The following is a 17,380-nucleotide window of genomic DNA, read 5'->3' as shown; positions in this document are numbered from 1 at the left end:
GTGGTGCTGATCCCTGCTGCAGAGCAGTGAAGGCAGCTCTGTGTCCGGTCACAGCCACCGCAGGCAATGCCATCATTCCTTCTGCTGAAGCGGGAACCGTAGCCAAATCCTTTACACAAAACTGGGCATGATGATCTCTCATTCCAAGTGGATAAAGACATAAATATTGCATAATTTTTAAGCATCAAATAGACGAAGATGGGATAGAGAATTCAAGAACCTCCCCACTTCTCCGGCAGGCTGAACTTCTGATAAGTCATGTATGAGCTAATAACAACACAGAACATTTCAAATTCAAAGTGTATCAAATAACAGTTTAATAAAGTGATCATTATGCAGACTTAATGTCATTTCATGTTTCAAAATTCCCTCAAAAATGACTGTTGTAATGGTGGTCTTTTATTGTGTTTATTCTTACAGTTAATAAGTGTCAGCTCAAAGGAAAGCACAGGAAGAATCAATTTTCTAAAGACATTTTATTGATGAACATTTTTTCCTTCTTTTGCATGATATACTTTTTTTTAAACAGTAAAATAAAGAAATTTTTACTCCATAAATAACAAAAATTAGCCCTTACATCTCAATCCCATCAAAATCTATGTAAAATAGTTTGTTCTATATTTACATTCTGTACTAAAATAGGAAACAAATGTTCAAGGTCAGCCAGTTGTCTCACAACAGTTGCTTTATCTCCAAGGTAAGCTTCACATTAAAAAGGCAACGTTTGTGTTTTGGAAGTCTGGTAGCATAAGATCACATTATTCAGCTTACAAATAGACCCAAATCCTGAAGATTGTTACATCTTGCAGGGGAAAGACTGCGACCTGCTCAGCCGGCTGAAAGCCACATGTGGGAAGTTCTCTCTCTGTAATTAACCTACATGCGAACTTGTAACAGTCTCCCAAGATCTTAATTTGTTTCAAGAGCAATGGATTTCCAGCTTTCCGTGTGGTTTCACTTGCTGCATGTTCCTCCTCACAATTATTTGAAACATTAGGAAAATGTCTTCCTAAAATAGGACGTGCCTCGACTTCTAATTGAACTGCTACAGATTGGAACTACGGGGGTGAAAGAAAGACCGCAAGACTAATTTACTTCCATCGGCAGCTACGGAGTGTTTAAAAAAACTAAAGCTGTGGGCATTACACACTGAGCATGTTTCTGCTACAGACAAGCTGACTCCATTATCTCTGAGCACCATCTCCAAGGCTCCTGCTGCCCCATCTTCACTGGTGAACACACAAAGGCGTGTTTGGGCTGTATTTCAGAGTTTTCACACATCAGAGATGCAGTAGGATGGACCTGCCACAATAGGGGTCAGGATACCTAAAGTAGCTGCCTGCAAACTCTGTATTTATTCAAAGCCAACACTGGCTTTTACAGGGCAAACTATGTTTAAGGCTACGGACCTGATTGGTTTAAGCTACAATTTTAGCTTTGTTCTACAGTCAGAAATGGCTTATGCTTCCTCCTGTAATTTATTTTGCTCTTAAAAACCTGAGATGTGTTTTTACTTCATTTTAAGGTTTGGAAGTTCACAGCAGGCTAGAAGCTTAAGTCAAACAGAACTGAGGTAGTCAGGTTTACTCAGATACTCTTTTTGACAGTCACCGATTCATTCTCACTTTAAATTGAACTCAACACACCTCTTGGCAGTTCCAACACAGCTTCAGCTGCTGTCGTACTGACAGGACAGAATGTGTTGGATTTTGCTGGCTAAAGCACCTTCCTTGCCTGACTCCCCAAAGCCACATCCAGTTCCACAGTTCACAGCCAGTTGCAGGGGCTGAACACCAAAGAAGTTCTAACTGATACTTCAGATTATTAAGGCAGTAAACGTTTTACTTCACTGATGCAGCTACTCAGCAAGGCCAGGTGAACCCAACCGTAAGAGCTCTGACAGGCAGGCAGCGTTTCCCCTGTGGGTGCAACACACTAGGGCCTCTTTCTTTAGAGAATGCATACAATTCAGAAATAGGTGAGCACTGAGTTTTTAAGCCATCTTCCAGTAATTCTCATGAAGATAGAATAAAAGAAAAACCCTCAAGATAAACAACTGTGTTGAAGATAAAAATATTCAATTAAATATGACAAATTTCACACACAGACAGGAGACCAGCATATCAAATACTGAGCACAATAAATTAACACCAGTAAAAAAGTTTAACAGTTATAAAGTTAACCAGAAAGTTCAGACAGTGCAAATATTTCACAGTAAGAAAAAATAAACAATAATTTCTTTTCAAGTATCAAAAGCATTGTTTTGTTGAGTGATACCATTTAAACTGTATTATTGCACAACAAAAAATACAATATCAGCCTCTGGGACCTAAGATGTATTCTCAAGCCTTTATGTTTTCAAGGAATCAATTGACACTGACTGTTGATTGTGCATATATTAAAATAATCAGTGTTCACTTATTAATCTGAGTGTTTCTTAATTGGAATTAGTACACATTTAAAGCATTTAATTCCTAATTTGTATTGCTTCTCAGAAACACCTACTTAAGGCTAGCCTACGCCTTGTATAATTCAAAGCAAACTTAACCTGCAGTTAAGAAGGGGAACTAGCCCAGTGCAAGGTACTCTCTTGACTGTGATGCCTTCAGATAGTTCCAGGTTGCAGCTTACTCACCTCAGCGGTGTTGTAAGAGTTTCTTTAAATAAAAAAACCACCAAGTGCAGTAGGCACAAAGATTTTCTTACAATTACAATGGAAGTCCTACTGTTAAACAAGTTAATGGTAGCTAAATAAATTTTACTCCATCCTCTTTCCACCTACCTTTCATTTTAGAAGGGATCTAGTCACTGACAATTCTAACACCACAGCACATTTATGAAGCAGATCAACATGATCCTTTTGCTCATACTTGCATTTTTTAGGGCACTGGGCATATCTGCTCCCTCCAGTTTAACACTTTTCCAACAACGAAAACTATCCTAACAGGACAGACAGTGGCCTGGACCACCTAAGAGTTTCTTTTACTCCAAACAGGATTATTTGCTATACATTATAGGGTCACAAACAAATACAAACATCCTTACAAGTGTTGCATAGAGCAGCTGTCCTTAGGTAGACAGATTTTGCTCCTTTCCTTTCTTTTACATATTTTGACCAGCAAGTGATTAATTTTGTACCAAGCTGTGCCCTCATGTGGTTCAAAATGTCCAATTCTCAACTTCTTACAAACACTCAAATAATCCATAGTATTTACATGTCCAAGAAGAAAAGTGGAGTTAAAAAAAAAAAAAGCTAAAGACAATTTCTTTACACATTCAATACCAGTTTTGGTTTAGAGAACTCACATGGTCCTGTAAGATAATAGCTGCCATTGCTACTTGCTTGCCCTTTAACAAAAAGTGAGAACAGCCGCATTTTGTTCATACTTCTTAAGAGAAAAAAGCCATTATTTAAGAAACAAACCAACAAAATGAAAAATAATCAGAAATCCTACCCCAATTTTACAGGTTGGGTGTCAGTACTGAAATGCCTTTGCCTAGCAAAAGAATATTCAAACATTTGATGTATTCAATTTCACAGTAGAACTGGCACATGCTAAATGAGAATGAGATTTCCACAAAGTTGTCTTGGTTACCAGTCTGAAAATCTGCTTTGTGCACCTCGGAAGGTTTAAGTGAACCCAAAGAATTAGTTACTTTACTGCAAACTAGTATGAATTCTGAGAAGCCTCAAAGCTGCAGAATCCAGTTGTGGAGGCAGTTGCCAACCATTGGTCTATTCCATTAAATTACCTCTTCCCCCCATAATTCGTAAGAAGTGGCAAAAACGCACAAAAAAAATCCCCACACCTGTTGAGGCCTGGGTTATTAGCAGTGATGACAACTGATTTTTACATGGCTTTTAACTAAACCACTGAGGTATGTTTCTAGTTGAGGATGCTTTGCTGCCAGCCACACAGAGGACATAACAAAAAAACCCCCTCAGTTCTGTAACAGAAGAGTTCTTGTTTCAAATCTTGACCAAATTGCCAGGTCGTCTAACACAGTTGGCATAGTGGCTCTTGTTACTGCCTCAAAACAAAGATAGAGAAATCAAAGGTTGCAATTCAGGAAAATACTGGCACTTATTGAGATGACAAGGTAAATTTTTCTCCTCTCAAATTCTGGCTGCTTTTGTCAGCACCTCCATGACTACAGTCTGCACTGATACTTGCCAGGAGAGATGAGTTTCAGCAGAAGACAGCTGCCTGCAAGGACAAAAAAAACTCCATGCTCCATAATAAGGAGTGCAACATGATGGTGTATCATCTTGGAACAGCTTCTTGCCCCATGCTTAACTCTACGCACAGAGAAATAATCCTGTTAGCAGGGGAATTAAATTAGCCATCAGCAGCCAAAGGGTTACAGCCAGGCTAGATGAGCAGGAACACAAGTCTAAAATAAAAAATAAAACACCATAAACCTTATAAATTTTATATTTAAAGAGATCCTAAAATAACAAAGAGAACACTAAAACCCACCAAAGAGCAAAACTCTTGTTTGCAGTAATCTGCATTGATTCATTCTAGCTTTCAAGGCTAGAATTCAAACCAGCCAACATGATTATTCTCTTCATAATTAAATAAATTTCTGCCTTCATTCACTAATAGCAATTAGGAGAAGAAATGAGAAAATGAGAAAAATTTATTGGTGTGGCAAGACAAGAGCAGGAAGTTTCCTATGGCATGAATGGGCAGAAGCAGCATTTCAAAACCATAGACTCTCAAAAAACCTTTTTATTAATACTTCTAATCTGTATGGCTCCAAGTCATACCAATACCTAAGCCACAAAACAGCAAGCTGGGGTGGGGATAAAAAAAGAGGAAGGGAAACCCCAATACATGAATCAGGGAGTCTGTCCATATGGTAAGCCATAAGGCTTAAGAAAACCATGGACACAAATGTAAACTTCAACAGGTAAAAACAGTCAAAAAACCCAGATAAAACCTGTTTTAAATATATACATATATATGCGCACACACACACATATATATATGTATGTATGTATATATGTGTGTACGTGTGTATATGTGTGTGAGAAACACCAAGCATAACTTCAAACAGATTCTAAAATCTAACCTACAGACCTCATTCCACCAACCACAGAAATGTTGCCATCTCTGAGACAAACCAAAACTGTTTGAAACAGTACACACAAACCCAAGTGCACCACTTTGAAAAAAAGAATTCAGTGTGCAGGTAAACTAAACTAAACAGGTTTATTTTGTCCTTGAAAACTGCAGCAGAGACAGCACATCCAACAAAGAATTGGTTAAAGGTTTAAAAATAAGTCACTAGTGCAAAATACTGTAAAGATCATCTCTTTCATCAACTGGCTTTTTAGAAAGCCATCTGTTCTGGACAAAACACTAATGGCAGTCAGTGAGTCAAGCTTTTTTCTTCCACCAAAAAAATCAAACTGACAAATCTTTCATGTTCTCGATTACAGCATTGTCAGTGGGAAGTTATACAAGTGAGAGCTCACTTTCCAGCAAGGTGTTAATTTTGAAGGTTATAATAATGATATGGCCTTCCAATCACAGCTCAGATTTTCCAGTGAGTTGCTAGGCTAAAGCTGGATTTCTGGGATGACTACCAGGAGACATGACATGAACTAGTTATGTTTCAGATACATTTTTCCTACACTAGCCACTATCCTGAATGACTACACAGCAAGAAGCTGGGCACCTTTGCCATCTTCCTTTAAGTCCTATACCTAGGACCTTAGAACAGCCAGGCCATGGCTTTCCTTTCCTGCTCCCTGGCAGTCAGAGCTGATGCAAACCCTTAGAGTTTTCAGACATTTAATATTGTTTCACTTCAGCAAATAAGGCAACCTACCGATCGGTGCAGCTCTTGTTAAGTTAGAAGCTGGAGGATCCCGCTCTGGGGGACAGGAGTCACAGAAGTCTGAACAGGCTGGACAAATCAGATTCCCAATGTGTATCCAGCCATTCATCTGAATGCTCACAGTTAATACCTGACCCGAGCGGCTGCACAAGTACGCCGTGTCCTTGACCCACACATGCAGCCCTTGTGGAGAACAAGAAACCTTAAAATAAAAGAGTGAAAGTCAAGTCTGTATTGTGATTTCTCAGAAATATGTTCTGGGGGTCGGAGGCTCTTCCAATAAGTAAATACTACATTCAGTAAACACCTGGTTTTATACAGCATAGATTAACTGCAAGTATTTAATGCACTCAGAGCAAACATTTGGTTCCAAGGATGCTTTAAAGGACTAACTGTACTCTTTGTGCGATTATGCAGCTCATCATCTGAGAACAAGTAAGACTCAGCTTCTGCCAATGACTACATTTTTAGAGTTGTGCTGCTGTTGAAAGTGACATAGTCCTGAAGATAAGGAGGATAATGAAGAGTGACATGCACAGCTCTTACTTTTGAAAAATCAGAATGACTAATTAACATTAAGCTTCAACAACAGAAGATTCCAGTGTAAGCATTCCTACTTAGCTGTGGAGAAGGTGTCATATGGGTAAGACAGGTGAAGCCCCCAGCAAGACTGGAAGTAACACACAAACCATCCCAGCAGTCACACGCTTAACTTGATGCATGATCTAAACTACGGGTTTATAGTTAGAAGATAATTATTGTCAAAGCATACCATATAATCTAGTGATTAAAGGCAGAGAATATAACGTACAGTGTCCAGGTGCAAAGTTCTAATAATCACAGTCTATCTTTTATGTCAGACTTTTTCCTTTAGGGTAATTAAAAAAAGATAAAAAGATAAAAACCCAACACATACTTGATAACATCCACTACCCCAGTCAGGGTAACTGAGTTTCCTCCTGCACTGTTCCATGACAAAAGCAGATTTCTGAATAAGACACACAGAGTTTGGTCCGTATTTCTCTGCACCATAGTTTTTGGTAGGATCTAAGGTAGAAAGAATATAGTGAATTTCAACTTACTAGGGGAACAGAAAGTTCACATCAACTTAATATGCTATAATTAGTCAGTGTTTCTACAGGCAATTCAAGGTTGGAATCTTTCAGACCATTAATCATTATCAGTTTGGGAATTATACCGCCTTGAATATGAAGTGGGAAGAAACCCAAGCAAGCACTTTCCATCAGAACTATGTGGGTATGTTTGCCCCATAGAGAGTGCCAGCTGTGACTGCTGGCTGGAGGGCAGAGAGTGTTCTCACCCCAGCACAACCTTTACACAGCTAGTAGTGTAAAACTAATTTCACATGCAACTAGTTAGGATATATATAGTAAGTTTACTCCAGATTAACAAACATAGTCTCTTAAACACCACACTGAAGTCCTGAAAACTGACCTGGTTGGTTTTCAATTATTCTACAGTCTGAGCTGCGCTGAAATTCACCACTTAAATGCCAACTGAATTCTTGACTAAAGGGACAATAGTCAGCAATTTCTACTGAGCCACCATAATAAGGCAATTCTTCTGCTGGTACTCCATCAAGACTGTCAAAATACTGCAAGACAAAACAGGTAGTGAACAGTTTGCACAAAGACAAGTGAACAACCATTTTTTATACACAACCAAGCGCTGCAGCTGTAAGAACATGAGCTCAGGAAGGCTGTTAATAACAACTTACAATACCAATGAACCAGATGAGCCAGAAGCGTTTAAGAATACTTAAATAATGCCGAAACATTCACATCTGCATGTATCACTCCCCACCTCTTCCCCTGCCACACCTCCCTCCTCCCACCCCGGTCTTTGCAGTCATAGCATTCTCTGGGATGAAACAGAACAAGTTTCTTGGCATGCAGTGGAACAAGGCAGCAGACTGGGTGAAGAAATACCTCAAACAAAACGTTCTGGGGGATTTACAATAGACAGCAACATTTCCATTTGATATTTGTTTAGATGGCTAAGAGAGGTTTCTATTGCTTTATTAAGATCACAAGGCTTTTTCTCTGTCTCCAGACTGCTTATAACAAACTAAGAAGACATTTTTCACAGTATCTACTCTTGACTACTAGTTCAGAACAAAAAAAAAAAAAAAAACAAATACAATCACTTGGCTGCAAAGCACAAGAATTAAAACAGTTAGTTATGTGGTAAAGTAAGATCCATTATACCTGATATTCCTGAGGTAACTGCTTTGGAAACTTCTGCAAGTTGCACACTGCTACTGCTCTTTGGTCCTGTCTGCAGGTTAACTGCAAAGGATTACTCCTCAAAGTGTCACAGTATGGACTGATTAATTGCCTCCTCAAAAAGAAAAAACACATTAGATCAGTGTAACTGCTTTTCATAATTTAACTAAGCAGCATGGCAAGTCTGTCTGTTCCCGCTCTTGCCCACACTCGGTCAATCAGACATAAAAGCTCAGACTTCTTCTCTGGAGGCTAGTTATTGTTATTTGTCTGGTTATGACCTTTCTAATTTAAATAATATCAAGCCAAAGTTACAATGCACCTATTTAATTTTAATGACATTGCTTTGTAAAGTCTAAAGAAAAAAAACCCAAAGCGTACAAGCAAAACAGGCCCACAACGCAGCTGTGTCCTAGAAATTTATGAGTACTGTAACAAAGAAGGAAGGCTTTGGGTTGAAAATGCCTCTCAGAAGGCTTTGTTGTGAAGATGCCTGTCATCTCCTTCTGTTGCTTTAAGTACAATCCAGTAAAACCAAATTACATAGGCTGCATTTCCAAGTAACAGGGACAAAATACAGCAAACACTTCCAGATTAAGTCCCTCTTTCCTCTCTAAAACCCTCTTATAAGCACATTCTTACACTTTAAGATGTTTGGCTTTGTATTTATTGGGTGGGATGCTTCTGCTCTGAATACTTTTTGTGTGCTGCTTCTTGGGTGCATTCCTTGTTAATCTACCTCTACTTCTTTTTACTCAGTTGCATGTGAGGGACAAATGTAAACAAGCATCAGAGAGTTTCCTCTTTAAAAAGACTGCATTCTTACTTTTGTCTCTTTTGGTCAATCCAGAATTTACAGCTCTTCATCACAAAGTCACAGCCTTTATTGCGTCCCCAATCTAATTTCTCTGCCATGCTGTAATTTGCTTTATACCAGCTGTAAAGGTATTTTGAAATGAGAACATAGTTACTTACAAAATTAGTGTTCTAATTACTGAAACAGTTCAAAGAACTTCATACTATGCCTTAAGGTCTTCAAGGGAAGAAAAAAGGGAAACTGCACCCCCTTCTGCCTGTAACAAAATATGTCACAATTTCACAATTTTTAAGTCACAATGAACTACAAGAAATTTGCATTGCTTGCTTCTTCAACAGCAATGCATTGTGATCTTCAAAGGAACACTGTGTACAGGAAGATAAAATTTTAGCCAAATTATGCTTCTGATCTGCAAGAAGAGTTGAAAAAAATATTCTATAGGTTTTATAGGTGAAACTAAGACTTATATTAAGAAAAAAGTACACAGACATTACAAGCAGCGCTATGCACTGCAATCCAATCCAAATTTTTAAGGCTAGATTAAGAATGGATGGGTTTTGAAATACATAAAGAGAAATGAACATAGTAGGTTTATCTCCTTGTATAATGCAATGCTTATTACACTGATTACCTACTGTGTTGCAGTTTGATAAGCACAAGTGCATCAATTCCAAATAAAATCAAGTACAATGAAAATCAAACAAATTAACCAACCTCCTTCCCTCCCCACTTCCCAGCCTTCATATTAATTCTTACCCTGTATCTTCCATTAAAGCTAAGGTGATCCTGGAAAAGACTCGATTCTGTGTATGGGATCCAGTCATTGCTTCATTCTGAAAGTCACCAGTTACCATTAGAAAGCCACTGAAAATCATTATTGTAAGAAAATGCTTCCTATGACAAAGGATTTCATTTCCAGTCCCTTCTAACTATTGACAATCAAATTCCAACCTCTTCCATAACAGTAATCTCAAAGAACACAGCACTCCAAAGAAAGCTTTGGAATCCTAAAAGTCAGAAATGCCATTCCAAATTCTGGCTGAATCTTATCCATGACCAATATGTACTTGTTTTTCTCTAGGCAAAATAAACCTCTTCTCTTTTCTAGGATATTTATCAGCAGCAATCACACCACTTCTTCTGTCTCCTTTTGGCAAGATGAAAGCCAAGCTCATTTTATTTTCTTGTTCAAGACTGATTTTTAGTTTCCATACAATTTCTAGTAGTCCTTTTCAGCGTAGCCCACATGACTCAAAGAACACAGCACTCCAAAGAAAGCTTTATTAGTGTGGCTGTGGAATTTTCCATCTCTTTTAAAAATCAGCAAGTTCACAGCATCCTCAAAAGAGCAACTCCAGTCACCTTTTCCTAATCAGATCCCTAATCATCTTATAACTGGCAATTGTAACACCTGTGTCTTTTTTTCTGCTCAGTCATTTCCATCTGATAAACTTCAGGCTTACAGCAAAAGTCATTCACCCTTAATTATACAACTCTGGGATTTCTACCACTGAACTTCATCTCATTTCTATTATTTCTTCAAAACATGTAGTTTTCCAGCCTTTCCTCTCCACTTGTGTGATTAGGAGTTACCACCAGCAACCTTAGTAGTGCCAATTTTGTTATCACTATGGTACTTAATGAGAATTGGATCAAGACCAAAACCAGACTGGTTACTTTCCAGATACAAAGTTTCCCTGGAAAGGTAGAAAGGAGACTAGTAATAGTATCTTTTTTTGTTAATCTTATTCAGTCCTTAGAATTATCCTCATTCTAATAGCAGTGTTTCCAGTTGGCTTTAAACTACTGTTGCACACTAAAGGTTACTGAAAAGCAGGAAAAACTAACAATTTTGGTCTCAAGAAAAACACATCCTTCAAGATGACTGCCACAAAAAGGTCTGTGCTGAAGCATTACCTTCTGGTTTACCTCGTTGAATATAACAGCAACTAGAAAGTGTATCTCCGCCAAAAAATATCACACACAAAGTTACAAATAAAAATAAGCTCCAATGAATGAAAAGTGTTTCCTTGATCAGATGAGGTTCTGGAGTAGAGATGGCAAAAGCTAACCCCAGGGCACGTGATTAAAGATTAAGTCAAGATAATGAATAGATAGAACAATCAAATATTTGAGGCAGAGGGTGGCAAAGTCGAAATTACTCAAAGGAATACCCCTTTTTCCCTAAAAATGGAACATACCTTCTCAAAAAGGCAACTGGCAGACAAAATTAAGAGACATTTAGTCTTTCAGTAATCATCTTACCTCAGACTCATACTATGAGACTTAGCAACAAGTGAGAAGATAAATTTATCTAGAAAGGGGATGTTTAAGCATCTTCAGTTTATAGTACTGTTTGTGATATTTTTTTGTGAAGTTTGATACAACTGCTTTTCAAGGCTACAGAAGGTACCACTATAAACCTAAAATAAAGACAGAAGAACAGACATTCCCATCCCCACTCCATTCCTCATACCAGCACTAACCTCCAACAATCTTTTTTCCCAGTGATTGAGCTCAGTACCCATACCACCTTGATTTTCAAGCTCCATTCCCTCCAGAATTGGACAATTAAAATGTTTTCGAGCTTCTTCCTAGAAAGAAAACATTTCAACTCAACTCCCAAAATACAGAGATGGATACCTATATACGCTCCTCGTGTTCTAGAATTATCTTTTAAAAGTATTTCAGCATTTCTTTTTCTACCATCTTGATTTCCTCTGAGTGTAAAACACTACTACTGAGAAGCTGACTAAGCCAGCCAGTACCCCAGCATCAAGCCTAACAATCTATCTACTTATCTCCTGGAAATAAATGATGCAAGTTTACAAGACTGTAACAGCAATGGAATTAGCTGAGAATGGCATGCACTCACTTAAGACCATAAAAAAGCTAAACAACCAAGCAACCAAAAAAGCAAATAGCATAAGAACACTACTTCTACAAAGAAACACTAGATAGGAACCCTGCTTGTGCCAAATGTTTTGGATAAAAACACTTTTCTACTTGGAACATGTACATGCCATCTAGTTTTGCATGGGCAAGCGCTTTCTGCAAAATATTCGAAAACTTGAAGAGGCATCACAACAATGCTGTGGTCTCAGGGTCAGGAGCCCAGCCTTTGCCAGTGAGGCACTACCCAAGAACACCTTTAAATGCTCTGAAGAGTTCATGCAGCATGGCCTATTTTCAAAACAGGGGTAACTAAACTATGTCTGCTCTATATACTAGGTTACACATAAAACAAACTAAAAGTTTATTTGTGGCCAAATATTAACATTGTAACTTGTTTCCAATCCAATTTATTACACTTAAGCGTATGTTCTGTTGGGCACAGGGGAAGCAAGAAAGATTTCAAGAATACTTGAGGAATTTCTTTTTAAATGTGACAAAACATTCACTACATTTTTTCATAATCAATAAAATTAGAAAGAGATTAAAACAATGCTTTTAAAAGAGAGAAGTAGAAAATAGGATGAACTTATAAATAAGAAAAGCAGTGACAACAGTATCTGTTAAGGCAACAGGAATACTAGATGTCTAAGCTTGTAGGAAGACATCTAAATAGTAGGATTAAGAAATCTATTCAACATCACTTTTGCTTAACCTTTTATAGCTTAGCTCTCAGTTCCTTAGTTGTCTCTTTACTATGTCAATTTATTTATTTCATACTCTTGTCAACCATTTTCCATTTTACTTTGGATACACCCTCTCAACAAATTATAGAGTCTTAATCACATAAGTCTTTGGGCCATACTTTCAGGGAAATCGTATTCAATATTAGGTTATTACTTCCTAAAGAATAAGAAACATTTATGACTCAAGAATGTGATGGTAACCTTGGCATGCAAAGGTTAAATTTTTAAGTTTATCCACACTTACAACTACACGAGGTGTTATCAGAAGATAAACAGCATGGCGCAGCATTTTTCCTCCACGTATGTCCCATAACCTCACTGCTTTATGAACGACTTTATTGCTCCACTGATACAAACCTAGACTGTAAGAACAATGTTTTGGTTACAAATCTTGCCCACAAATACACACTACTGTGCAAAGAATTATGTCTGTATGAAACAGAATCATGAATAATTTCTATACTTCCTCATGCTTCCTGAAGTTTGAATTTATTATGCAACATTTCTCCTTTGTAAGGTATGCATTCATTATATGCACAGGTCTCTCTTAATAAGCCAAAGATTATTAAAAAGGTATCTGTAGACTCAAGACGTATTTTCTGCTGTTACCAAAAGTGTAAGAAACAAAATTAAAATCCTCAGAAATGCTATTATAAAAAAGGTGAACAAAATTAAAAGCTCTCTACCCTCCCACCTCCATAGACCCCTGGAACACTTCCACAGTATCAACTAAATGAAGAAAACAAATGCAAACTGTTCTTCAGTAACAAGTCTGAAAAATCATAGTCGACTACACACATTCTGCAGTGTGTAGTCAGTTCTGCATAACTATAAACCTTGAATGGTATATGTCCTAAAAATGAACTGCACTGACATTAGACAGACTATAGAAAATACAAGTCTCAATTTAGTTAAGGTGTTCAGCAAATATTAGACTTTAAGCACAGGTAGTTTTAATGCTTTAAGCCTCCTGATAAATGAAATCCTGCCCTAGTTTGTAATATATGTGGATAACATAAGTGCTTAATGCCAACAAAAAGAAAGACTAAAAAAAAAACCCACATGTGAGTATTTGAATATAATAAAGAGAAAACATTCTAATAATGGAATCAGGTTGAATTTTCAACCGGTGAGAATACATTCTAAAAAGGCAATGTGAAAACATCCTTCAATGGGAGTTCCAAGAGTCCCCAATAAATAGAATACCTTTCGTTAAAAGGAGGGAGTCCATCTGCATATCTTGTTGTCAGAGGTTTTCCATCATCATCACGATAAAATGCAAACAGTCCAGCAGAGAAACCCTTCAAGTTAAAAACCAAGCACACAGAAACCTTTGGTAAGACATTCACATGCCAAGTCAAAGGCGGTGAAAGAGTTACCACACCCACCACAGATAAACTGGAAGTATCACATTTCAAGGCAATTAACACAAATTGAAGGAAGCAAAGAAAGAGCTTTCCTCCACCAAACATCCTTCTCTGGCAACAAGCTGGAGGTATGTGAGGAAGCAGGCACAGATTTCAGGGAAATACATTTTATAACATCAACCCTTACCAGTGCATGGATGATCTCATGTTTAACTGTAGATAACATGCCAACGAACTCCTGAGCTTGTGTTGAAATCATATTTGGACACAAGTTAGCATATCCTGCTATTGGCCTGGAAGACAGTTTTAAAATTAAATTGTTTTCAGTCAGATACTAGCAAATTCAAATGATATTCTCTTGACGAGGCAGAAGTTTTAAAATAAAACTGAGTGCTTCCAAACAACTTCCCAAGTAGTTTCTAAAACATCTGTTAACAATATAGCAACTGTATTGCTGACAGTTGAAGTGGGAAGGGATGGGATCCATCTCTATATTCACTATTCGGCACATGTGCTAGCAACAACAGTGTAAGAGATACAAATTTTAGGCGAGACACTATAGAGGTACAAAGTATCTGTTACAACGACTGCAACTGACATTCCCCTCAACAGAAACAGGATCTTGAGAGAAAGTTTAGGCAGTAATAGGAGAGGATTAGCTTTGACTTAAATGACTTTCAGCTTTGCAAGTTAAACACCATTTGATGGTTTTGTGGTTTTACATAAATACAGCACTTGTCTATTTCACTAACGACTTCTACTTTGCTCTATTATGCAACACAAACAATTAAAACTCCACATCGAACCAATTTAAAACACTTGTAAACTTAATTTAAAAAAAGAGTTTGCAACAGAGGGAATACTTGCCTGTCCATTTCAGCTTCCAGTTGGCAGTAGGCTGCATATGCAATGATATTTTCATGGCCACACCTTTCAGTAGTGAGAGCACTAACATAAAGCACAAAGTCAGCGTCTCGAACCCCTTCTTGGTCAGGTAAGCCGGTGGGCCCACAGTGCCATTCATTCTCACTGCACACCCTGCATTGCTTTGACAATGTTCAAATGGAACAACTTAAATACTTTTGCAATAACCAAAATTTTGCATGACAAAATTCAATTAGCTTGAAGTCAAGAATAAATCCCATTGTAAGCAAGCAGAAAATGAGAAAACTCCCTGTGAAGACAGTAAACAAAACCAGAGCCAAGGAATAACTTTCAAATGACTAGCTCTTTTGATTTATTACACACCAGGAAGGCGGCAGCTTCTGAAGGAAAAAAACCAAGGTCCGCCAAGCCAGATATCCCAAAACTAGCACCCTTTATTTCCTACAAATTGAAAAATTCTTGGCTTATGGAAATAATATACATAAGTTGTAACTGCATTTCACATGTAGTCTGGTACATTTGTAATACTGTAGGTGAAACTTCAAGATAAGAGGAAGGAAGGAATCTACTGAACACACACTGTAGTTGAACTAAAGATTCACACAAGAGAACAAGTTTGAAGCATTTCCTACACTGTGCTGCTTGTTCAGTAGATAACCTCTTAAAATATGGTCTTCAAAAATATCACAATTTATTATTAATTCTGTGAAAATCTGACACATTACTCGTTGACCAAGGTGAAGAACAAAGTGACAAGCAGCAATTTAACAAGCTTTGAATCTTATTCTCTTTGTACAGTTCACAATAACACAGGCTTACAGAACAGTAAACAGTCCAGTTTAACTTACTTTTGGTTGAAAAGGATAAACTAAAGAAAATCCCACTAACTGAAGTTGTTCTATTCTGCCACTCAAACTTAGTGATCCCCCACGAATAGGTCACTTCTGCACAGTTAGTGATATTAGCTTTTTTATTAATTTCTGTAAACAATATTTCAAAGGTTAAGAAGCACTTGGATGGCTTAGCTTACCTGGAGATGTTTCACAGGGACTATAACTGGCCCACACCTTGTATGGTCTGCACAGGCTCCTCGGCAGTATCTGTGAGGGTCCGCTTTCCTCCTTAAGTATTGGTTTGTGGCACACTGCCTTCAATCAAACATGATGGACAGTCAGTACTGGTTTATTACTAAACTGTACAATAGTCTTACAGCACACAACAACACTGTAACGTAACTTCCACAATGAGAACTGTTAGTTACCCTGCTCTGGAAGACAATGCAGTTGGAGTATCCACAGGTTTAAAGAGAGATTAGGAACAGGTTCATAAATAGGGATATGTATAAAGGAAACCAGCATGTATACCCTTTAAGAGGTCTGATGCAACACATGGAGATGTTGACCACGGAAGGAAGGCAGATTTGTGTGTGGTCCCTAACTAGCATCTGCTACCACCATCGGGTCTGGTTCAGGAACGCATTTCTTACACTCCTGTTCCCATTTCAAAGGTTGTATAATGCAAAGTTAAATATCAAAGTTAAATATAGCAAGTGATTTTCAACAACGTTTCACATACCTGCTTAGTAATATAGTACCCGTGGATTTGCGCACTTGAAATGTCTTCTCCAAATAAGATATAGCTTGTGGGAAAAGTTTGCTCTGAATAGAACAAAAATAGAAGTCACCCAGCAGCAGTGCAAACTTAACACACCTTAAAAGCATTAACTACCAAGTTATACGGTAGAACAGAATAGCAGAAATCCAGACTTCCTAAGAAGTTCAATTGCTATGAATACGTTTAGGAAATATTTTGTTTCAGCATTCCAATATTTTGTTATTAGGATGGCAAAACGAGAAGGGAATCAGCATTAATTTGAACACACAGCTTCAGAGAGGATTTAAAAACCACATGCATCCTGCTCACCAAAGCCTTTGCACCTTGGGATATAGCAAACACCTGTCTAACAACATTCAAAGGAACACTGGAAGTATTTGAAATGGAGGCACCATCTGTACACAAAGCCTTGGTTTCCCAGACTAGAGGATATGAAATTGCTGGTATTCAATGCCTTTAATTAAATTGGCCTTAAGCTTAGCATCCATGTAATAAGTATGTATAAAGAAAAAGGGGAAGCAAACATGACATACCTTTATAAGGTGTCTTTTCTCAGGTAACAAGCTATTTTTAAAAACAAAACAAACAAGCTTTGGTTAACGGGTATTTAATTCTCAGATATGGAGGAAGTAAAAAAGTTGTCATGACGCTATACTCACTCCTCAACACTTCTGTCATATGTAATATTAATTCTTAGCTGCTGATCCACATTTCTCTTCAAGACATGATTTTCCTTCAGAGGAACTTGGTAGACAACCTGGCAGGGAGAGGAACAAGCCGCTGGATAAGACCAGCCACACCAACGGGTGTTTCCCGCCCCTCCTCACCTTTTTGTCCGCCTTTAAACAAAGCCCGTTCCCACCTTTCTCCTCCCGCACCGCCGGGACGGTCAGGCAGGCACCGCACCGCTCCCGCCGCCCTCACCAGCGCCGCCACCGACCACACCCTGGGGGGGTGGGGGTG

General features: G+C 38.0%; 1 protein-coding gene across 1 annotated transcript; it reads right to left on the bottom strand.

Moving 5' to 3' along the window:
- Nucleotides 1-4,300: 4,300 nt before the first annotated feature.
- LMLN (leishmanolysin-like (metallopeptidase M8 family)) lies at nucleotides 4,301-17,174 on the bottom strand (the record flags this gene model as incomplete). The annotated part of the gene is made up of 16 exons (XM_010017010.1): nucleotides 4,301-4,395; nucleotides 5,842-6,052; nucleotides 6,767-6,897; nucleotides 7,306-7,465; nucleotides 8,079-8,211; nucleotides 8,923-9,033; nucleotides 9,670-9,746; nucleotides 11,400-11,507; nucleotides 12,796-12,913; nucleotides 13,758-13,852; nucleotides 14,106-14,211; nucleotides 14,786-14,964; nucleotides 15,834-15,951; nucleotides 16,379-16,461; nucleotides 16,951-16,981; nucleotides 17,077-17,174. Coding segments are annotated over 16 exons (1,854 nt in total), but the record flags the coding sequence as incomplete, so codon positions are not given.
- Between the last annotated feature and the right edge of the window lie 206 nt (nucleotides 17,175-17,380).

This window comes from Nestor notabilis, unplaced genomic scaffold (genome assembly GCF_000696875.1).
Source record: "Nestor notabilis isolate BGI_N333 unplaced genomic scaffold, ASM69687v1 scaffold26716, whole genome shotgun sequence".
Taxonomy (NCBI): Eukaryota; Metazoa; Chordata; class Aves; order Psittaciformes; family Psittacidae; genus Nestor; species Nestor notabilis.
This window is presented reverse-complemented; position numbering and strand designations above follow the sequence as displayed.